General features: G+C 71.4%; 3 protein-coding genes across 3 annotated transcripts; 1 reads left to right on the top strand and 2 right to left on the bottom strand.

Moving 5' to 3' along the window:
* The first annotated feature begins 1523 nt into the window (after positions 1 to 1523).
* Positions 1524 to 10522, top strand: LOC148591313 (glycerol-3-phosphate acyltransferase 2, mitochondrial-like). Its single transcript, XM_088537838.1, has 18 exons — positions 1524 to 1637; positions 1783 to 1856; positions 2870 to 2980; positions 3060 to 3152; positions 4119 to 4215; positions 4311 to 4450; positions 5524 to 5599; positions 6169 to 6465; positions 6549 to 6634; positions 8076 to 8163; positions 8314 to 8545; positions 8611 to 8747; positions 8809 to 8893; positions 9346 to 9473; positions 9944 to 10064; positions 10145 to 10198; positions 10274 to 10329; positions 10406 to 10522. The coding sequence occupies exons 1-18, from the start codon at positions 1524 to 1526 to the stop codon at positions 10520 to 10522; spliced, it is 2106 nt and encodes a 701-aa protein (XP_088393964.1).
* A 45-nt stretch (positions 10523 to 10567) lies between these two features.
* LOC148591312 (oxaloacetate tautomerase fahd2, mitochondrial-like) lies at positions 10568 to 13191 on the bottom strand. Its single transcript, XM_088537837.1, has 6 exons — positions 12959 to 13191; positions 11812 to 12028; positions 11522 to 11741; positions 11333 to 11441; positions 10779 to 10866; positions 10568 to 10666 (listed from the first exon to the last, which is right to left on the bottom strand). Exons 1-6 carry the CDS (start codon positions 13189 to 13191, stop codon positions 10604 to 10606), a joined length of 930 nt encoding a protein of 309 aa, XP_088393963.1. The 3' UTR covers positions 10568 to 10603.
* A 1102-nt stretch (positions 13192 to 14293) lies between these two features.
* Positions 14294 to 21320, bottom strand: LOC148591311 (calsenilin-like). The gene is made up of 8 exons (XM_088537835.1): positions 21097 to 21320; positions 20866 to 20983; positions 15981 to 16178; positions 15836 to 15905; positions 15656 to 15726; positions 14552 to 14752; positions 14421 to 14483; positions 14294 to 14352 (listed from the first exon to the last, which is right to left on the bottom strand). Exons 1-8 carry the CDS (start codon positions 21318 to 21320, stop codon positions 14305 to 14307), a joined length of 993 nt encoding a protein of 330 aa, XP_088393961.1. The 3' UTR covers positions 14294 to 14304.
* Between the last annotated feature and the right edge of the window lie 566 nt (positions 21321 to 21886).

The raw sequence follows: 21886 nt of genomic DNA, 5'->3' as shown, positions 1-21886 counted from the left end.
TGGGAGCCTCCGCATCCCGAGAGCGGCTCCGTCCCGTTCCCAGCGGCTCCGGAGCCGCCCGATCCCGCCGGCTTTTCCCACGTTCCTGTTGCGGCCGCTCCCGGCCGGAGCTGCTCCCTTTTCCTTTCCGCGCTCCCTTCATTCCCTTTTCCCGTTTTCCCTGCAGGAACAGAGCGCCCGTGGGCTCTGAGCTGGGAAGAAGGGAAAAAAAGGGCAAATTGCGGAAATGCCCTTGATTAATTGATGTTTTTGGCATAAAAATGCCTGGAAAATTGTATTCCCAAAAGAAGGGGGGATCTGTTGGAATGCCTTAGGAGCGCCTTCCCGCTGCGCTCCGGAGGGCTGCGCATGTGCAGGGCTCCAGGTGGTGCCAATGGGGCCAATATCCCGTTTTCTGGAATATTCCATCTCTCTGTGCGGTCCTTCCCGGTCTTCCCGGCACCCGGGTGCTTGTTTAGCTGAAAAAGTGTCCCACTTTTTTCCCGTTTTTTTTAATTCCCTCTGGATTTTCTCTGCCCGGCCGCTCCGTACGTTGTTTTGGGTGTTATTCCCGCTGTTATTCCCATTGTTATTCCCAGAGAGCCGCTGGAGCACCCGAGGGTTCTCCCTTGAGGAAGGGAATTCCTGGTGCCTTTTGCTCCAACGGGAATGAGCGGGGGGGACGCGGCGCCCGGTCCCTGCGGGGGCCGTGGGATTTTGGGAACAGGTTGGGAATGCGAGAGCGGATTATCCCTTCTCCCTAGGAGCAGCGGTTTTCCTGGGAAACGCCTGGGGCCAGGAGAGCATCCCAGCGCCCGCGGATCCATCCGGCCCTGGATTGCAAGGTGGGAATTCCCTTGGGCGGGATGGGGGTCCAGCCGCTTCCTGGCCTCCGAGCGCACGGAGCGTTCCCAGCGTTCCCAGTGTGTTCCTGGAGCGTTCCCAGAGCATTCTTGGAGTGTTCCCGGAGCATTCCCAGCACGTTCCCAGCTCCCGCTAACTCCTCTCGTCCCGGAGCGTTTCTGGATCATTCCTGAGCATTCCTGGAGCATTCTCAGCGTGTTCCCAGAGTGTTCCCAGAGCATTCCCGGAGCGTTCCCGGAGCATTCTCGGAGTGTTCCCAGAACGTTCCCAGCACGTTCCCGGAGCATTCCGAGAGCGTTCCTGGAGCATTCCCGGGGTGTTCCTGGAGCATTCCTGGAGCATTCCCGGAGCATTCCCGGAGTGTTCCCAGAGGATTCCCAACACATTCCCGGAGCATTCCCAGAACGTTCCCAGCGTGTTCCGAGAGCATTCCCGGAGTGTTCCGGAGCATTCCTGGAGCGTTCCCAGCTCCTTCCCAGCATTCCCGGAGCATTCCCGGCTCATTCCCAGCATTCCCAGAGCGTTCCCGGCTCCCGCTAACTCGTGTCCCGCAGGCCGGGCCGGCCGCGTCTCCGCGGGCTCCATCCCGCAGGAATCCCCGGGCTGCCGATCCCGCCGGCTCCGGGTGCCGTGGGCGCCTTCCCCGCGTCGCGGCTCATCCCGCTCCCTTCCCGCTCCAGATGAGATCCTGGCTCTGCGGCGCGGGGCAGAGGCTGGAGATCTTCACCCCGTTCCTGGGCCGCTCCCGGCCCTTCGTGGGCCGCTGCTGCCAGAGCTGCGCCCCCCGGAGCTGGGTAGGGCCATCCCGGCGGGATCGCGCTCCGGCGTTCCCGCGGGATCCGCGCCGGCTCGGAGCCGGAGCGGAGCGGCTCCCGGCCGGATCCCGCCCGCTCTCCCCTCCGGCGTTGCGGAAAAGCCGCCTCTTCCTTGCGCTTCCAGGAGCGCTTCCACCAGGAGCGGTTCTCATCCCTGGGCTTCCTGGACGGCATCCGGGTGACGGAGGAAAACACCAGGTGAGGAGAGCCCGGGAATGGGGTTGGGATCGGGGAGGGAAACGTTCCCTCGGGAGCCGGGAACGGCCTCCTATTCCCATCCCTCCTGGGGATCCCGTTCGTCCGGCGGGCCCCGAATGCGGATTCCCGGGATCGCTGTGGAGGGGATCCGGGCTTGGGATCTGGGGCTCCGCGGGAGCCTCCACGGCGGCGCCGGCGATCGGCGCTTTCCCGAATGCGGCCGTTCCGCTGGGAACATCCCGGCTCCGGCTCTCCTGCTCCTGGAATCCTCCATGCGGGAGCCGTGGGATGCTGGAAGGAGGCCGGAGCCGAGGCCGGAGGCGGGAAGGCTCCGCGTTTCCCTGCGGCCTCCGAAGCCGCCGCTCCCTGGTTTTCCAGGTGCTCCCGGCGCGTTGCGGAGCCGCCGGCTCCGAGGCCTTGGTGCCTGTTTGGGGCGGATCGGGACAAAGCAGAGCGGGTTTTGGGATCAGGGGATCCCTGCAAAGCGGAGCAGTTTTGGGATCGGCGGGATCCCTGCAAAGCAGAGCAGTTTTGGGATCGGGGGAACCCTGCCAACCGGAGCATTTTTGGGATCGGGGGGATCCCTGCCAACCGGAGCAGTTTTGGGATCGGGGGGATCCCTGCCAACCGGAGCATTTTTGGGATTGGGGGGATCCCTGCCAACCGGAGCAGTTTTGGGATCGGGGGGATCCCTGCAAAGCGGAGCAGTTTTGGGATTGGGATCCTTCCAAACCGGAGCAGCTTTGGGATCGGGGGGATCCCTGCCAACCGGAGCAGTTTTGGGATCAGGGGGATCCCTGCCAACCGGAGCAGTTTTGGGATCGGGGGATCCCTGCAAACTGGAGCAGTTTTGGGACGGGGGGATCCCAGCCAACCGGAGCAGTTTTGGGATCGGGGGATCCCTGCCAACCGGAGCAGCTTTGGGATCGGGGGATCCCTGTTGGATCCCGCTCTCCCTCCTGCCGGAACGGGGGGCTCCGTGTCCCACCGGCTTCTCCCGGTGTCCGTGCCAGGTTCCGGGGCTGGCTGGTCCGGCGGCTCTGCTGCTTCCTGGCCGTCTGGGAATGGCGGGTGCCGGCGGACGCCCCCGCGGACGTCGCCGCCAGGATCTGCCGCAGCCGGAGGTGCCGGGAAGGGCCCCGGCGCCCCCCGCCGTTCCCGGGATCCGGCGGGTCCCGGCGGCGCCAACCGGCCGCTCCGCAGGGTGCGGGACGCGGCGGGGAACGGCCGGGCCCGGGACAAAGTGCTGGAGATCCTGGCCGAGATCCAGGCGCCGCTTTCCCGCTTCCTGCTCAGGTCGGCGCTCCCGTTCCCGGCCATCCCCGTCCCGGGGGCTCTCCCTGCTCCCGGGGCCCTCGGGATATTGTCCCTGCCTCCTTCCGGAAGGGCGGGATGCAGCGCGGAGCGGAGCGGGAAGGGGGCAAGAACCCGCAGAGGGGGCGGGAAGCGGAGCCAAGGGAACGTTCCCCATCCCTCCCTCGCTCCCGTTGGCTTTTCCCTCCCGTCCCGGAGAAATTGGGAATTCAAGGCTGCAGCCTGATGATGGAGCGGGAATAAAAGAGCCTGGAGCAGCCCAAGGGTTTAGAGGGAAGGAATTCCCGGGGGGATAAAAGCACTGGGATCCTTCCCGTAAATGGGAGAGGGAAGAGGGATGGATGGAGGAAGGGAAGGGAAGGGGAAGGGGAAGGGGAAGGGGAAGGGAAGGGAAGGGAAAGGAAGGGAAGGGAAGGGAAGGGGAAGGGAAGGGAAGGGAAGGGAAGGGAAGGGAAGGGAAGGGAAGGGAAGGGAAGGGAAGGGAAGGGAAGGGAAGGGAAGGGAAGGGAAGGGAAGGGAAGATTTAACGTTTTGACTTTGCACTGAGCTGCTGGCGGCTCCGGCGGCCCCGGTGGCCCTGGTGTCTCCGGTGGCCCTGGTGTCTCCATTGGCCCCGGTGTCTCCGGTGGCCCCGGTGTCTCCATTGGCCCCGTTGACCCCGGTGTCTCCGGTGGCCCTGGTGTCTCCGGTGTCTCCGTTGACCCTGGTGTCTCCGGTGGCCCAGGTGTCTCCATTGACCCCGGTGTCTCCATTGGCCCCGTTGACCCCGGTGTCTCCGGTGGCCCCGGTGTCTCTGGTGTCTCCGTTGACCCCGGTGTCTCCGGTGGCCCCGGTGTCTCTGTTGACCCTGGTGTCTCCATTGACCCTGTTGTCCCCGTTGACCCCGGTGTCTCCGCTGTCCCCGTCCCCGTCACCCCCATTGTCTCTGCTGTCCCCGTTGTCCCCCAGGCTGTGCGCGTGGGCGCTGCTGCGGCTGCTGCGGCGGCTCTTGGGCAGCGTGCAGCTGCACGGCGGGCAGCTGGCGGCGCTGCGCGGCGCGGCGCGCGCGGTGAGCGCCCGGCACGCGCGGGGCCCGGCACACGCGGCGGCTCCGGCGGCACCGGCGCCCGCCGCGGCCCTCACCGCCGCCCCCGCCCGCAGCGGCCGCGCCGGCCCCTCGTCTTCCTCGCCGTGCACAGGGCGCCGCTGGACGCGCCGCTGCTGGCGCTGCTGCTCCTGGCGCAGGGCCTGGGGCTGCCCCGCGTGGCCATGGGCGGCCCGGCCGGCGGCCCGAGGCTGCGGTGAGGGGCGGGATGGGACGGGATGGGATGGGGATGGGATGGGGATGGGATGGGATGGGGATGGGGATGGGGATGGGATGGGATGGGATGGGGTTGGGATGGGATGGGGATGGGATGGGATGGGATGGGGATGGGATGGGAAAGGGGATGGGATGGGATGGGGATGGGATGGGATGGGATGGGACGGGGATGGGGATGGGGATGGGATGGGGATGGGGATGGGATGGGACGGGGATGGGATGGGGATGGGATGGGGATGGAATGGGGATGGGGATGGGATGGGGATGGAATGGGGATGGGGATGGGGATGGGATGGGACGGGGATGGGATGGGATGGGATGGGATGGGATGGGATGGAATGGGATGGGATGGGGATGGGATGGGATGGGGATGGGATGGGATGGGGATGTGGATGGGATGGGGATGGGATGGGGATGGGGATGGGGATGGGATGGGGATGGGGATGGGGATGGGATGGGATGGGATGGGGATGGGATGGGATGGGGATGGGGATGGGATGGGATGGGACGGGGATGGGATGGGATGGGATGGGATGGGATGGGATGGGATGGGGATGGGATGGGATGGGATGGGGATGGGATGGGGATGGGGATGGGATGGGAATGGGGATGGGATGGGATGGGATGGGACGGGACGGGATGGGGATGGGATGGGATGGGGATGGGATGGGGTGGGGATGGGGATGGGATGGGGATGGGATCGGGAACGGGATGGGGATGGGATGGGGATGGGATGGGGATGGGATGGGGATGGGGATGGGATGGGGATGGGATGGGGATGGAATGGGGATGGGGATGGGATGGGGATGGAATGGGGATGGGGATGGGGATGGAATGGGGATGGGGATGGGATGGGGATGGGATGGGGATGGGATGGGGATGGGATGGGGATGGGATGGGGATGGAATGGGGATGGGGACGGGATGGGATGGGGATGGGGACGGGACGGGATGGGGATGGGGACAGGACGAGGCGGGGACGGGACGGGGATGGGATGGGGATGGCCCCGTGCGGGCGCTCACAGCGGCCCCGTCCCCGTCCCCGTCCCCGCAGGGCCCTGCTGCGCCGCCTGGGTGCCCTGTTCCTGCCCACCCAGGACACCCCGCTGGCCACGGCCGTGCTCAGCGCGGTGAGCGGCGCCGGCGACCGGGGCTGGGGATGGCCCCGAGGGGCTGGGGACAGCTCCGTGTGTGCCTGTGCTCCGGAGCATCCCAGTATCCATGTGCTCTGGAGCAGCCCCATGTGTCCCTGTGCTCCAGGGCAGACCCGTATCCATGTGCTCCGGAGCATCCCCATGTGTCCGTGTGCTCCGGAGCATCCCCGTGTGTCCATGTGCTCCGGAACCACCCCCTGTATCCATGTGTTCCGGAGCAGCCCCACAAGCCCAGGCAGCCCCACGTGTCCATGTGCTCCACGGCAGCCCTGTGTCCCTGCACCCCACATCAGCCCCACATCATCCCCGTGTCCCCGTGCCCCACATCAGCCCACATCATCCCCGTGTCCCTGCACCCCACATCAGCCCCACATCATCCCCGTGTCCCCGCTCCCCACATCAGCCCCACATCATCCCCGTGTCCCCGCTCCCCACATCAGCCCCACATCAGCCCCGTGTCCCTGCTCCCCACATCATCCCCGTGTCCCTGCTCCCCACATCAGCCCCACCTCAGCCCCACGGCAGCCCCGTCCCCGTCCCCGCAGGCCGTCGCGGAGCTGCTCCGCAGCCGGCAGCCGCTGCTGCTCTTCCTGGAGGATCCCGGCGCGCGCAGCCTGCAGCCGTCGGCCGCGGCGCGCGCGTGGCTGGCGCCCGTGTGCCGCGCGTGGCGGGACGGCGCCGCGGCCGACGCGCTGCTGGTGCCCGTGGGCATCGCCTACGCCGCGGAGCCGCCCTGCGCCGCGCGGCCGCCGGGCCTGGGCGCCTGCCTGCGCGCCGCGCTGCGCGCCGGGCGCCGCCGCGGCCGCGTCCGCGTCGACCTGGGCCAGCCCTTCTCCCTGCAGGTCCCGCGGGCGGGGGCGGCCGGCGCCGCGGAGCCGGGGCGATGCCGCCGGGACGCCGGGAGCTGCCCTCTTCCCTCCCGCAGGAGTTCGCGGCGCAGACCCTGGGGCGCCGGCGCCGAGCGGAGCCGCCGCTGCGGGAGCTGCTGCTGCCCGACGTCCTGGGCACGCGGTGAGCGCGGCGGCCGCGCAGCGCCTCGGCCCGTGTCCCTGCGTCCCGTTGTCCATGGGGCCCCAAATCCCCTTGTGCCATTGTCCCCTCGTCCCCGTGTCCCATTGTCCCTGGGTCCCAAATCCCCATGTCCCATCGTCCCCGTGTCCCTGCGTCCCGTTGTCCCTGGGTCCCCAAATCCCCTTGTCCAGCGTCCCCTCGTCCCCGTGTCCCCTCATCCCATTGTCCCTGGGTCCCCAGATCCCCTTGTCCCCTCGCCCCGGTGTCCCCTTACACTCGTATGTCCTCATCCCATTATCCTGGGTCCCCAAATCCCCTCTTCCCTATGTCCCCTCATCCCATTGTCCCTGGGTCCCCAGATCCCCATGTCCCATTGTCCCCTCATCCCATTGTTCCTGGGTCCCCAAATCCCCTTAGCCCCTCGTCCCTGTGTCCCGCGTCCCGTTGTCCCTGGGTGCCAAATCCCAATGTCCCGTCGTCCCTGTGTCCCGCGTCTCCTTGTCCCTGGGTCCCCAAATCCCCGTGTCCCAGGGACCCCTCGCCCTGGTGTCCCCTCATCCCAGTGTCCCCGTGTCCCCTCATCCCGTTGTCGCTGGGTCCCCAAATCCCCATGTCCCAGCGTCCCCTCGTCCCCGTGTCCCCTCATCCCATTGTCCCTGAGTCCCCAAATCCCCATGTCCCAGCGTCCCCTCTCCCCGGTGTCCCTTTGTCCCCTTGTCTCATGTCCCCTCGCCCCTGTGTCCCCCCGTCCCGTCACCGCCACGTCCCCGTGTCCCCAGCCCTGACCAGGCGGACGGTGCCGAGGAGGAGCCTTGGGATGGGGACGCTGGAGCGGCCGGGGACGCCGAGGAGGAGGAGGAGAAGGAGAAAAAGGAGGAAGATGAGGAGGAGGAGGAGGAGGAGCGGCTGGTGTCGGCGCTGGCGCTGCACGCGCTGTGCGGTGAGCGGCCCGGGGACACCGGGGACACCGGGGCTATGGGGACACTGGGGCCACGGGGACACTGGGGCCATGGGGACATCGGGGCCGTGGGGACACGGGGAACACCGGTGCCGCGGGGACACCGGGAGCCATGGGGACATCAGGGCCGCAGGGACACTGGGGCCATGGGGACACTGGGGACACAGGAGGGACACCGGGGCCATGGGGACACCAGGGCTGTGGGGACACCGAGGCTGCTGGGACACTGGGAGCCATGGGGACACCGGGGCCATGGGGATACCGGCGCCGCGATGGGAACACTGGGAGCCATGGGGACACCGGGGCCGTGGGGACACCGGGGCCATGGGGACACTGGGGCCATGGGGACACTGGGGACACAGCAAGGACACCAGGAGCCATGGGGACACTGGGAGCCATGGGGACACCCGGGCCTTGGGGACATCCGGGACACTGGGTCCATGGGGACACCGGGGCCTTGGGGACACCGGGCCGGCCCCGCAGCTGCCTGCGCCCCGCAGACGCCGTCGCCTGCTGCGCCGTGCCGGCCTCGGCGCTGGTGGCCGCGCTGCTGCAGCACCGGCACCGCCAGGTGAGGACACCGGGGACACCCCGGGACACCGGGGACACCCTGGGACACCCCGGGACACCTGGGGGACACCTGGGGACACCCTGGGACACCCCGGGGACACCCGGGGACACCCGGGGACACCGGGCGGGCTCCGAGCGCCGCCCCGCGCAGGGGGTGCTGCTCTCCCGCCTCATGCGCGACTCGGCGTGGCTGCTGGAGGAGGTGCTGCTGCGGCAGCGCGACGCCGCCTTCGCGGGGCCGCTGCGCGCCGCCGTGCCGCACGGCCTGGCCCCGCTGGCCGCCCGCCTGCGCCTCAACCGCCTGGCGCCGCCGGGCGACGTGCTGGTGCTGCCGGGCGGCGCGGCGGCGCTGCTGCCCGCGCTGGCCGCCGAGGCCGTGGGAGGTGAGCGCCGGCCCCGCGGCGCCGCGCGGGCGCCCCGGCGCGCGGCTCACGGCTCCCCCGCGCAGCCTGCGCCCTCCGCGCGCTGCTCCTGGCCGCGGCGCCCGCGCGGCCCGGCCCGACGCCGCCGCTGCGCCGGGACGAGCTGCTCCGCAAGACGCTGGCGCTGCTGCGGCTGCTGCCCCCGGCGCTGCTGGGCATCCGGGTAGGGCACCGGGGGGCCGGCGCGCGGCCCGCGGGGACCCCGCTGAGCCCCGTCCCGCCAGCCCTGCCAGCCCCTGGAGAGCCACGCGCAGGACGTGCTGGAGCGGCTGCTGCGCTGCGGGCTGCTGGAGGGGGACCAGGTGGGCACGGGGACGGGGGGACATGGACAGCGGGGACAGGGGAACGAGGGGGGACGGTGGTGACGGCAGGGACGGTGGGGATGTGGGGACAGTGGTGACGGTGGTGATGCTGGGGACAGCAGGGGGAAGCAGGGGCAGGGTGACGCGGGGACAGTGGTGACGATGGGGACAGTGGTGATGGCGGGGACGGCGGTGACGGAGGTGATGGCGGGGATAGCGGTGACGGTGGGGACGGTGGTGGCGGTGGGGATGGCGGGGACGGCAGTGACAGCAGGGATGGCAGTGATGGTGGGGATAGTGGGGACAGCGGGGAGGGACGCGGGGACGGTGGTGATGGTGATGACAGCAGGGATGGTGGGGACAGTGGTAAACGGTGGGGGCGGTGGTGATGGCGGGGATGGCGGGGAGGGACGCGGGGACGGTGGGGACGATGGGGACGATGGGGACGGTGGTGACGGTGGGGACGGCAGCCCTGCGATGGCGCCCGGCGCCCGCGGCGCCCGCGTTGGAGCGAGGTGGCCTTCGCCGAGAGCGACAGCGACGACGACGACAACGACAACAACGATGACGCCCAGCGCCACTACAAGGTACCCGCGGCCGGGGGGACGTTGACGCGGAGCCGCCGCACGCGCGTGTGTCCCTGTGTGTCTGCGCATCCGCCCGTGTCCCCCGTGTCCCTCCGCGTCCCCATGTGTCCCCGTGTTCCCGCCTGCCCCCACGTGTCCTCGTGTCCCCCCACGTGTCCCCCCACGTATCCCATGTCCCTGCGCGTCCCTGTGTCCCTCCACGTGTCCCTGCACGTCCCCACGTGTCCCCGCATGTCCCCATGTGTCCTGTGTCCCCACGTGTCCCCGTGTGTCCCCATGTATCCCGACGCATCCCCGCGTGTCCCTGCATGTCCCCGTGCGTCCCCGTGTGTCCCCATGTGTTTCCCTGTGTCCCCGCATGTCCCCACACGTCTCCACATGTCCCCGCGTGTCCCCGCGTGTCCCCACGTGTCCCCCTACACATCCCCACATGTCCCCACATGTCCCCACATGTCCCCCCCGTCCCCCAGCTGTGCCGGCCGCCCGGCGCGCCCGACCTGCTGCTGTTCCTGTGCCGCCTGCTGAGCCCGGTGCTGCGGAGCTACGCGCGCGCCGCCGCCTTCCTGGAGCGGCCCCGGTGGCCCCGGCCCGGTAGGAGCCGCCGCTCCCGCTCCCGCTCCCGCTGCGGGGCCGCCCCGCGCCCGCTGTTCCCGAGCCCTTTCCCTGCGCAGAGCCGGAGCTGGCGGCCGCGCTGCGGCGCTTCCTGGCCGAGGACGGAGCCGCGGGTGAGCCGGGGCCGCGGGGGGAGGCCGGGAAGCGGCGCCGGAGGCGGCAATTCCCGGTGCTCCCTGTGCCCGCAGAGCCCGCGTGCCCCAGCCTGGCGCCCAGCGCCCTGCAGACCTTCAAGGAGCTGGGGGTGAGCGCGCCGGGACCCCCCCCGCCGCCGCCGCCGCCGCCGCCACCGCCGCCACCATCCTCCTCCTCCTCGGCAGGTGCTGAAGGCCGCGGCCGGCCCCGCGGGGCCGCTCCTGCAGCTGGGCCCGGCGTTCCGCGCCCCGGAGAAGCGCCGCAAGCTGCAGCTCTTCATCCAGCAGTTCCTGGAGCCCTGAAGCCCCCGCGCCCCCGGCGCAAATAAACGCGGCTCCGGCCCGCGGCGGCTCCCGGCTTTATTGGCGGCGCCGGCGGCGGCTTCACACCACCCTGTTGCGGATGCTGCCCAGGCCCTCGATGTCGCACTGCACCACGTCGCCGCGCTGCAACGGGGAGGCTGGCGGGGAGCGCGCGGGGCCGCCCCGGGGCCGGGGCAGAGCGGGGCCGAGGGCCGGTCCCGAGGAGCGGGACGGGACCCTCCGTCCCGGCGCTCACCTTGAGGAACACGGGCGGCTTGCGGAAGAGGCCCACGCCGGGCGGCGTTCCCGTGAGGACGACGTCTCCGGGCAGCAGCGTGACGAAGCTGCGCGAGGAGGGGAGCGACGTGAGCGCCGGGGGGAACGGGCGGGATCCGCGGGCGGGAGCCGGGAACTCGGCACTCGCTCCCCACGCGGTTCCATTCGGGATCCCCCCTCGCTCCCCACACGGATCCATGTGGATCCCTCCTCGCTCCCCACACGGTTCCATTCGGGATCCCCCCTCGCTCCCCACACGGTTCCACGCGGATCCCCCCTCGCTCCCCACACGGTTCCATTCAGGATCCCCCCTCGCTCCCCACGCGGTTCCATTCGGGATCCCCCCTCGCTCCCCACACGGTTCCATTCAGGATCCCCCTCGCTCCCCACGCGGTTCCATTCAGGATCCCCCCTCGCTCCCCACACGGTTCCACGCGGGATCCCCCCTCGCTCCCCACATGGTTCCATTCAGGATCCCCCTCGCTCCCCACGCGGTTCCACGCGGACCCCGCGCTCGCTCCCCGCGGGCCGTACCGCGACACCCACGCCACGAGCTGCGGCACCCCGAACACGAGCTGCCGCGTGTTGCTGCTCTGCACCAGCTCCCCGTTGACGCGGCAGCGGATGTCCAGGTTGTGCACGTCTGCGGGGCGGCGACGAGCGGCGTCGCGGCCCCGTCCCGCGGAGCCCGGCGTCCCCGCGCCGCGGGCGCCGCGTCCCCACCTGCCACCTCGTCCCTGGTGACCAGCGCCGGCCCCAGGGGACAGAAGGTGTCGAAGGTTTTGCTCAGCAGCCACTGGCGCCCGTTGCGCTTCTGCCAGTCGCGCGCGCTCACGTCGTTGGCCACGGCGTAGCCGGCCACGTGCTCCATGGCCGCCTCCTCGGGGACGCGCTTGCCCTTCCTCCCGATGACGAAGGCCAGCTCCACCTCCCAGTCCACCTCCTGCGGGGACGCGGCGTCGGTGGCCGCGCGGGCGGCCGCGGGGCCCCGGGGGGACGCGGCGGCTACGCACGGCGCTCTCGGCCGGGTGCTCGATGTCGTCGAAGGGGCCGGCGATGGCGCTGGGGAACTTGCTGAAGATGAGGGGCTCGCGGGGCACCGCGGCGCCCTGCTCGGCGCAGTGGTCGCGGTAGTTGAGCCCCACGCAGATCACCTTGCTGGGCTCCGTCACCGGCGCCAGCAGCGTCACCTCGGCGCGGGGCACCCGGTGGCGGCCGGACTCCAGCGCCCTGCGCGGGGGGACGCGGGGTCAGCGGCACGTGGGGGCCGTGGGGCGCCCTGGGGACGTGTGGGGCGCCCTGGGGAGGTGTGGGGCGTCCTGGGGACACATGAGGACATATGGGGACACAGAGGGCACCCCGGGGACATGCAGGCAGCCTGGGGACATGTGGGACATCCTGGGGACATGTGAGGGCACACGGGGCACCCTGGGCACATGAGGGGCACCCTGGGGACACATGAGGACATGGGGGACACGCAAGGCACTCTGGGGACATGTAGGGCACCCCAGGGACATCTGGGGACACACAAGGACATCCAGCACACCCTGGGGCCATGGAGGGACACACAGGGCGCCCTGGGGACACACAGGGACACATGGGGCACCCTGGGGACACGCAGGACACCCCGGGAACATGTGGGGCATCCCGGGGACATGCATGGGGCACTCTGGGGACATGTGGGGACACGCAGGGACACGGGGAGTGCCCCACAGACATGCAGGGACAAGCAGAGCACCCCAGGGACACGCGGGGCACCCCAGGGGCACACAGGGGACACGCGGGGACATGTGGGGCATCCTGGGGACCGCAGGGCGCCCCGGGGACACTCAGGGGACACACAAGGACATGCAGGGACATGCAGGGCACCCCGGGGACAGCTGGGGCATCCTGGGGAACCGCGGGCCACCCCAGGGGACATGCAGGGACATGCAGGGCACCCCAAGGGCATACGGGACACACAGGGACATGCGGGACACCCTGGGGACATGTGGGGCATCCTGGGGACCGCAGGGCGCCCCGGGGGCACACAGGGGACATGCCGAGACACAGGGGGTGTCCCAGGGGCACACAGGGGACATGCGGGGACATGTGGGACACCCTGGGGACCGCAGGGGACACTCAGGGGACACGCGGGGACACCCGTGGCCGCGGTGCCACCTCTGCGCGGCCTCGCGGGCGGCGGCCCCGCGCTCCAGGAAGCCCCGCGTGGACGGCGGCAGCGGCGGCTCCACGGCCCCCAGGTCCACGACGGCGCCGCCCGGCGCCTCCTCCAGGCCCAGGCGGCTGCGGCCGCCCGGCTCCCGCTCCCGCCGGAACTGCACGAGCCGCAGCCCCCGGGCGCCGCGGAGGGGCCGGGCTGGGCGGGCGGCCGCGCGGGCCAGCGCCAGCATCGCGGGATCCGGACCGGGACCTGCTCCCGGGGAGCCCGGGGGGCGGCCATGGAGGGGACGGAGCCCCGCGGCCTCGGGGCGGCGCGTGGGGATCGCCGCGTCCCGAGGGATTCTGCCCCCCCACCCTGACCCTGCTCCGCTTGGATCCTTTGGGATCGGCCCTGACCGGGAGACCCCCCGGCCCCGGGGACACCCCCCTCCCCGGTGCCGATCCCGCCCAGCCCGGAGCCTCTCCCGGGCCCAGCGGATCCTCTGATCCCGCCTATCCAGGACCATCCCCCGCCCGATCACAGGGAACCCCCCAGTCCCGGGTCCCCCCCCGGTCCCAGGGGATCCTCTCGCCCCGCCGAGCCCCGATCCTCGGGGATTCTCCCCTGCGCCCCCCGCTCCCGGGATCCTCCCCCGACCGGCGGGAACGCCCGGACACCGCCCCGATCCCGAGGGATTCCCCCGATCCCGCTCATCTCCCCCCACCGCGAGATCCCAATGGGCCCCCCCGGCCCCGCGGGGCCCCCTCAACGCCCGGGTCCGCCCAGCCCCGGGCCCGGGGGCCGCCGCCCCCCCCGCCCGCACGGGGGATCCCGGGACCACACGGGGGGGTTCCCGGGACGGGGGGATCCCCCAGTGCCCGCGCGACGTCACCTGCTGCGTCACTGCCCAGAGCAGCGCGCCCCACGTGACAGCAAGGGCGCCGAGTCCCCGCCCCTCCCGCCCGCGGGCCAATGGAGACGCGGTCCGACACAGGGGCGTGGCGGCGCAACAAGCCCCGTCCCCGGGGCCCATACGGGCGTTGCTAGGATACGGGCGGCGGCCGCCATGATGCCCCCCTTGGGCCGCCATGATGCCCCCCGGGAGCCGCCATGATGCCCCCCAGGGCGCCGCCATGATGCCCCCCTTGGGCCGCCATGATGCCCCCGGGGCGCCGCCATGATGCCCCCCGTGCGCGGGCCCCGGGAACCCCCCCGCGCCCCCGGAGGCCGCGCGCAGCCCCGCGTCCGCCCTTGGCCCCGGTTTATTGTGCGGAAACGGCCTCGCTCGGGCGGCCAAAAGAAGCAGCAGAAGCGGCCCCGGGGGCTCCGCTCCCCGCGGCCCCGGCCCCGGCGGCGGCGGCTCCTAGATGCTGTCGTCGAAGAGGCGCAGGGAGCTCATGATGGCCTCGTCCTGCGGGACGGCACGGGGCTCGCGGCTGGGCCGGGCTCCGCGCGCGGCCCCGCCGCCCCGGCGCTCACCGCCTCGCAGCCCTCCAGGAACTCGGCCAGGGTGACGACGCCGTCGCCGTCGCGGTCCATCCTCTGCGAGGAGCGCGGCGGCCGTGAGCGGCCCCGGGGGCTCCCGCGCGCGGCCCCGGCGCGGCGCCCACCTGGAAGAAGCTCTCGACGCGCGCGGCGGGCGCCGCGGCCGGCGGGCAGCGGCCCAGCATGGCGTAGATGGACGCCACCACCTCCCGCATCTCGTCCTTGGTGACGCGGCCGTCCTTGTCCAGGTCGTACAGGGCGAAGGCCCAGCCGAGCTTCTCCCGCGCCGTCCCGCGGAGCAGCACGGAGAGCCCCAGCGCGAAATCCTGCGGGAAGGGAAGGGAAGGGAAGGGCCGCCGGGATGGACGCGGCGCCGGCCCTGGGCTCCGAGAGCGCCGGCGCGGGGCCTTTCTGCCATCGACCGCGTTCCCGGTGCGGCCGCTCGGCTGTTTTTACGCGCGTCGATGAACGGCCCCGGCCGGGCGCCGGCCGCAGCGGCTGTAACCCCTCGTGAGCCGGAACGGCCCCGGAACGGCCACGGAGCCCGAGCGGCCGTGGAGCCGCGTACGGAGCCTGAACGGCCGTGGAGCCGCATACGGAGCCTGAACGGTCCTGGAGCAGCACACAGAGCCCAAATGGATCCCAGAGCTGCATACGGAGTCTGAACAGCCCCCGGAACCGGGCACAGAGCCCAAATGGACCCCAGAGCAGCACATGGAGCCCGATCGGCCATGGAGCTGCATACGGAGCCTGAACGGCCCCGGAACTGGGCACAGAGCCCAAATGGGTCCCAGAACCGGGCACGGAGCCTGAGCGGCCATGGAGCCGCATACGGAACCTGAACGGCCTCTGGAACCGGGCATGGAGTCCGTATGGTCACGGAGCTGAACATGGAGCCCGAATGGCCCCAGAACTGGGCACAGAGTCCGAACAGCCCCGGAACAGGGCACAGAGCCCAAATGGACCCCAGAGCTGCATAGGGAGCCGGAACAGCCCCCAGAACCGGGCACAGAGCCCAAACAGCCCCGGAGCAGCACACGGAGCCCAAACGGCCCCGGAGCAGCACACGGAGCCTGAGCAGCCGCCGCCAAAGGGCTCCGAGCCCGACCGGCCGCCAGCGGGAGCTAAAGGGCTCCAGCCCCAGCGCGTTCCCGGCTTCTCTTCCCAGGCCTCGGGAAGCCGGCGCTCCCGGCGGAGCCTCCCGGGCCGCGGCCGGGCCCGGCGCTCACCTGGAAGGAGATGGCCCCGTCGCCGTCCGCGTCGAAGGCGCTGAACAAGAAGCCGGCGTAGGCGGCGGCGTCTGCGGGGGGGGCGACGCTGGCACCGAGCGCCACGTCTGGGGCCGGGGACGTCCCCGCGCGGGCGGCCACGGGAGCGGAGGCCCCCGGCGTCCCCCCCTGGTCACCCACCGCCCCGGGGGAAGAACTGCGCGTAGATGAGCGTGAAGGCGTCCCGGTCGACGAGGCCGCGGGGACACTCCTGCGGGCCGAGCGGCGCGTCGGTGCCCGCGGCGGCCCCGGCTGCCCGCGGCGCGCGGCCGCCCGCGGCGCTCACCGCCTTGAAGCCGCGGTACAGGGCCTGCAGCTCCGCCTTGGAGAAGCGCGTCTGCGCCTGCAGCCGCGCCAGCGCCTCGGGCTGGTGCCGCGCGGCCGCCAGCTCCACGTCGGCCTCGGCGCCGTCTGCGGGGACAGGGCGGGAGCCGGGAGCCGCGCGGAGCCGCCGGCCCGCGGTTTGTCCCGACGGAGCCGGGCGCTGCCGGGAACGCCGGCGCCGCGGCCGCCTCTCCCGAGGGAATTGGCCGCTTCCAGGGCGCGGAGCTCGCGGAGGAGCGGGTGTGGCGCCGGCGATGCCCCTGTCCCTGCCCCTGTCCCTTCCCGCAGCTTCCCGGCCCTGCCCGCAGCTTCCCAGCCCTTCCTGCAGCTTCCCAGCCTTTCCTGGCGCTTCCCGACCCCTCCTGCTGCTTCCCAGCCCTTCCCGGCCCTTCCCGCAGCTTCCCAGCCCTTCCTGCTGCTTCCCAACCCTTCCTGCAGCTTCCCGGCCCTTCCCCCTGCTTTCCGCTGCTTCCCGTCCCCTCACGCTGCTTCCCGGCCCTTCCCGCAGCTTACCAGCCCTTCCCCCTGGTTCCCGCTGCTTCCCATCCCCTCCTACAGCTTCCTGGAGCTTCCTGGCCCTTCCCGCTGCTTCCTGGGCCTTCCCACTGCTTCCCGGCCCCTCCTGGCCTTCCTGACCCCTCCTGGTGCTTCCCGCAGCTTCCTAGCCCTTCCCAACCCTTCCCGCTGCTTCCTGGCACTTCCCGCCGCTTCCTGGTGCTTCCCGACCCTTCCGGCTGCTTCCCCGCCCTTCCCGCAGCTTCCTGGCCCTTCTCGCAGCTTCCTGGCCCTTCCCGCATCTTCCCGACCTTTCCCGCTGCTTCCCAACCTTTCCCGCAGCTTCCCGGCCCTTCCTCCTGGCTCCGCCGGAGCCCTCCCTCCCCTCCCGGCCCATTCAGAGCACTGGAACAGGCTGCCCAGAGAGGTTGTGGAGTCTCCTTCTCTGGAGATCTTCAAACCCGCTTGGACGCAGTCCTGCGCCACGTGCTCTAGGTGACCCTGCGTGTGCAGGGGTTGGACTGGATGATCTCTAGAGGTCCCTTCCAACCCTAAGCATTCTATGATTCTATGATTCCCGAGGATCCTCCTCTCTCCGCTCCCCTCTCCCCGCCGGAGCGGTGCCGTTCCCGCGCGGACGGGGCCTGGCCGCGCTGCTCCGCGTCCTGCCGGGCCCGCGGACGCTCGGGAACGGCGGCGTTCCCGCCGGAGCTGCCGGGCGCTCCCGGCGGGCGGCCTGGGTGCCGGCGAGCGGGTGCCCGTGTGGGTGCTGCGGAGCATCCCCGGCGGCCGGACGCGCTCGGCACGCGCGTGCCCGTGCTGTGGCGCGCACCGGGAGCAGCCGGGCTTCCAAGGGACGCCCGGAGCCCATCCCGATCCCGGAGCGCCCGGAGCCGCCGCCGGAGGCCCCGGGAACCGGCGGGACCTTCCCTCCCCGGCTCCGCTCGCCCTGCGGGTGCCGATCCCGGGACGGAGCCGCGCGGAGCGGGAATGCCGGGGCTGCTGCAGCTGCTCCGCTCGGGCACGGACGCCCGGACGCTCCCGCTGGCGCTCGGGATCTTCCGGCTGTCGCGGCACCAAACGCGGGCACGTGCCCCGCTCGCGGCCTGCCCTGGCGCTTCCCGGGAATTCCCTGGGATTCCGGGGCGGGAGGTGCCCAGATCCTGGCGCTTTCCCGCAGAGGGATGGGATGGGATGGGATGGGGAGCCTGCGCGCCGGAGCAGGCGGATCCCGCGGGAGCTGCCCCCAGCTCTGGGCACGGAGGGATTCCTGCCCTTTCCCGGAGCAAGCGGGGCCGGGATCTGCCGAGGGAGCAGGAACGAAGCTCCGAGACGCGGCCGGAGCCTCCCGTGGGGCCGGGCGTCCCGCGCCGCCTCTGCCCGGGCCGCGCGCTTCCCGTTCCCGCGTTCCCGCCTCCCTTTCCCGCGGAGCTGGAACGGCCCCTTCCGCATGGGAATCTCCCCGCGGAGGCTGGAGTCGGAGCCCAGCGCAGCAGGAAGGGGAACGGGAACGGGGCGGCCGCGGCCGGGATTCAGGAGCCCTCGCGGGCGCCGTCGCATCCCGGGCGATTCCCTAGGAACAAGCAGGGCGAAACCCCCTTTCCTGAGCGCTCTCCCGCCTCGTGTTTGATCCCTGGGAATGCGGGCGGGATGGGGGCGCAGGGAGCGGAGCGGGGGCCTCTCGTCCCCCCGGAGCCCCCCGGTCCCAAGGGAAAGGTGGAGGGAGGCAACGCGGATCCGCCGCTTCCAGGCCGGGCTCCTGTCCCTCCAGCCTCATCCCAAAGCTGCTCCAGCCGCGGATGTCCCGGCACCGCCGCGGGAACAACAGTTTTCCATGGGGAAGGTCAGGGCGAGGGAGGGGAAGAGGAGGCAATTCCCACTACGGCTCCAGCGTGGGAGGAAGCGGGAGCCGACGGAGCCGTTTGGAGCCCCAGGGCTTTGTGGCTGAGCGGGAGGGACGGATCCAGCTCCCAAGGGCAGCGGGAGCCGGCGGGAGCGGGAGGAGCGGCCATGGGAACAGCGAGGGATACGGGGAGCAAACAGGGATGCGGGGATTGCACGGGGATCTCGGAGGGATACGGGGATCTCATATGGATACAGGGAGCGCACAGGGATACGGGGATCTCATATGGATACAGGGAGCGCACAGGGATACGGGGATCTCTCAGGGATACAGGGGCCTCTCACGGATACAGGGAGTGCACCGGGATACGGGGATTGCGCAGGGATGCTGGGATCTCGCAGGGATGCTGGGATGTCTTAGGGATACGGGGATCACACAGGGATGCCGGGATCTCTCGGGGATCTCTCAGGGATGCCAGGATCGTGCAGGGATACAGGGATCTCTCAGGGATGCGGGGATCTCACAGGGATACAGGGATCTCTCAGGGATACGGGGATCTCTCAGGGATCCTGGGATCTCGCAGGGATCTCTCAGGGATGCCGGGATCTCGCAGGGATCTCGCAGGGATACGGGGATCTTTCAGGGATACGGGGATCTCGCCGGGATCTCTCAGGGATGCAGGGATATCGCAGGGATCTCTCCGGGGAGGCTCCCGTCCCGCTGAGGCCGCCGCAACTCGCGGCACCTCCCGGCGGCGGCGGCGCCTCCCCCCGGGCCGCCCCGTTCCGCCCCCGGGCGGTGGCGGCCGCTTAAAACGGGGCGGAGGCGGCGGCGGCAGCGCAGAGCCCGCGGGACCGAGACCGGCACCGACACCGGCACCGACACCAACACCAACACACGCGGACACAGCGGGCGCCGGCCCCAGGGAGCGGCGCTTTGGGCACAGCGGGACACCCAGGACAGGGGGACAGCGGGCAGGGACAGCGGGCAGTGCCCGGGGACACCGGGCAGCACCGGCCATGGCGAGCGCGGCCGCGTGTCCCCGCGTGTCCCTGTCCCGTCCCGGGCGCCCGGTGCCCGACGGCGCCTCCCGCTGCTCCTTCGGGATCGGCTCCTGCAGCAGCTCCCTCATCCCGCTCATCCGCGCCGGCTCCAACCGGGATTTCCGCAGGGCTTCCCGGCGCCTCCCGTGGCCCCGCGTGTGGGAAGCGGCCGCTCCCGGCCCCTTTTCCCGGTGCCCGATGCCCTCCGGGAAGGATTTTCCCATCCTCTGGGTCCATCCTGTCTCTCCTGGCCCCATCCTTCCTTCTCCCACCTTTCTCCAGCCGGCACCGAGCGCGTCCCCCTCCGCTCCATCCCCATCCCGCAGGAGACGTCCCCAAGCCGTGGGAAAAGCTGCTTTTCCTCCCTTCTTCCCCCTTTTTCCAGAGTCCCAACGGGGCCATTCCAGACCCTCCTGGTCAGCCCCAGCTTTTTAACAATAACAGTTATTTTGTAATAAGAAAATGGTGTTTTCTCGGAGCCGGGATTCGGGATGCGCAGGATGCTCCCAGCCCCCGGCAGAGCCGCTTTCCCGCCGCGCTGGAGGGCTCCGAACCCCCGTCCCAACCCGGAGCACCGGAGGCGTTGGGAATTGCGGCCGCTCGTGGGGCCGGGAAGCGCGTGGCCGGCCGGGATGTTCGCAGCCGGAGCGGGAACAGAAGGATTCCAAGGGGCGGGATGAGCCATTTCTGGAACACATGGAAAAAAAAATGTCCCCCCAACCCGAGTGTGACCCCCCCGGCCAAGGAGCAGCTCCGACTGCTTCCCACTGCTCCGACCCCGCGCGGCGGCCGCGGACACGGGGAAACGGGGGCACGGGGACAGGGGGACATGGGGACAGGGGGAAATGGGGGCACGGGGACAGGGGGATGGGGAAATGGGGGCACGGGGACAGGGGGAAATGGGGGCACGGGGACAGGGGGACATGGGGACAGGGGGATGCGGAAATGGGGGCACGGGGACAGGGGGACATGGGGACAGGGGGATGGGGAACATGGGGTCACGGGGACACGTGGGTGGGAGGCCGAGGATGGGGACGATGGTGCCGGTGGCCGCGGGGCCGTGCGGGTTCTCTGGGGGCTCCCCCCATGCGCCGGGTCCCCACGGCAGCCCTCCCGGTGGAGGCCACGGGGCCCCGCGCGCGGCGGAGATGGGGCCGGGAGCCGCTGGCACCGGCGCCTGGTGCTGCAGGCTGGGCACGGGCTATGGGGCTGGCTATGGGGCTGGATGTGGGGCTGTGGGGCTGGATGTGGGGCTCTGGGGCTGGCTGTGGGGCTGAGCAGCGGGCTGGGCATTGAGTTATTGTGCTGGGTGTGGGGCTGGACATCAGGCTATGGGCTGGGCATGGGGCTATGGGGCTGGGCCCTGGGCTACGTAGGAGATGTGAAGGTCGGGGGCAGCCTCGGCTGGACCCACCAGGAGTTGGTGGAGTTCAGGATCCAGCGAGGAGGTGGCAGGGCTGTAATACAGCGGCCTGGCAACGATGGACTGCAGGAGGGCCAACTTTAGCCTCTTCAGGGACCTCCGTTGCGCTGGGCTCCGGCTCCAGCCTCCGCGGGGAGATTCCCATGCGGAAGGGGCCGTTCCTGCGGGAAGGGTCAGGAAGGGCCGGGAAGCTGCGGGAAGCTGCGGGAAGGGTCCGGAAGATGCGGGAAGGGCCAGAAGGCACCAGGAAGCTGCAGGAAGGGCCAGGAAGCACCAGGAAGCAGCGGGAGGGGACGGGAAGGGCCGGGGCACGGAAAGGGGCATCGCTGGCGCCCGCTCCTCGGCGAGCTCCGTGCCCCAGAAGTGCCGCAGAGCCTCCGCGAAGGAGATGGGGTCGGCGGCGCCGGGAGGCACCGGCAGCTCCCCGGGACCGGCGTCCTCGGCCGTGGGGAGACGCCCGGGTCCTCGCGGCGCTGCCGGCTCCGCGTTGCAGCCCATGGGCGCGGGCAGCCCCGGGGGGTGCCGGGCGCGGGGTCCCGTTCAGCCTGCGGGGAGGGAGCCTCGTTATAAAGGGCCAAACCCGCGCGTGGAACCGGGGCGCGGAGCGGCGCGGAGCGGCGCTTGGCCCCGCCCGGCCCCCGTCCAGCAACATGGCGGCGCCCTGTGGAGGGAGTAAAGAGCGAGGCCTCTGCCCCCACCTCTGACGCCCCCCGACCTCTGACCCCCGACCCTTGACGCTCCCGACCCCTGACCCCCCCGCTCGACCTCTGACCTCCGCCCGGGGGCGTCCCGCCTCCCCCTGGCCCCCGCAGCCCCCGGAAGAGGCGGCGGCGCCGCGCGCGCTCGCCCCGGGCCCCGGCGGCCGCCACGGCGCAGGGCGCATGCGCAGCCGCGCGCTGCCCGCCGGGAGCTGCAGTGCGCCGCGCCTCGCTTTCCCAGCAGCCCCCGCGCGGCGAGAGGGCGCGGGACTACAGTGCCCAGCAGCCCCCGCGCGGGACGGCCCTGCCCGCCGCCCGCTGCAGCGCCCGGTGCCCGCGCGGCCGCGCCCGGCACCCACGGCCCGT

This window comes from Tinamus guttatus, unplaced genomic scaffold, assembly GCF_059628265.1.
Source record: "Tinamus guttatus ecotype Peru unplaced genomic scaffold, ASM5962826v1 Tinamus_guttatus_pri_ptg000866l, whole genome shotgun sequence".
NCBI classification, from domain to species: Eukaryota; Metazoa; Chordata; class Aves; order Tinamiformes; family Tinamidae; genus Tinamus; species Tinamus guttatus.
The sequence above is the reverse complement of the archived record's forward strand: the minus strand, read 5'-3'. Positions and strand labels throughout refer to the sequence as shown.

Coding starts and splice junctions, on each gene's coding strand:
- LOC148591313 (XM_088537838.1), top strand. CDS start 1,524: ATGAGATCCTGGCTCTGCGGCGCGGGGCAGAGGCTGGAGATCTTCACC. Junction 2,981..3,059: donor AGGATCTGCCGCAGCCGGAG/GTGCCGGGAAGG, acceptor GCCGCTCCGCAG/GGTGCGGGACGCGGCGGGGA. Junction 8,894..9,345: donor GGAGGGGGACCAGGTGGGCA/CGGGGACGGGGG, acceptor GGTGGTGACGGT/GGGGACGGCAGCCCTGCGAT.
- LOC148591312 (XM_088537837.1), bottom strand. CDS start 13,191: ATGCTGGCGCTGGCCCGCGCGGCCGCCCGCCCAGCCCGGCCCCTCCGC. Junction 11,442..11,521: donor CACCAGGGACGAGGTGGCAG/GTGGGGACGCGG, acceptor GCCGCCCCGCAG/ACGTGCACAACCTGGACATC. Junction 10,667..10,778: donor AGCCGCCCGTGTTCCTCAAG/GTGAGCGCCGGG, acceptor TCCCCGTTGCAG/CGCGGCGACGTGGTGCAGTG.
- LOC148591311 (XM_088537835.1), bottom strand. CDS start 21,320: ATGGGCTGCAACGCGGAGCCGGCAGCGCCGCGAGGACCCGGGCGTCTC. Junction 16,179..20,865: donor TCCATCGTTGCCAGGCCGCT/GTATTACAGCCC, acceptor CGTTCCCGGCAG/CGCCCGGCTCCGTCGGGACA. Junction 14,484..14,551: donor GCGTCGAGAGCTTCTTCCAG/GTGGGCGCCGCG, acceptor CGCTCCTCGCAG/AGGATGGACCGCGACGGCGA.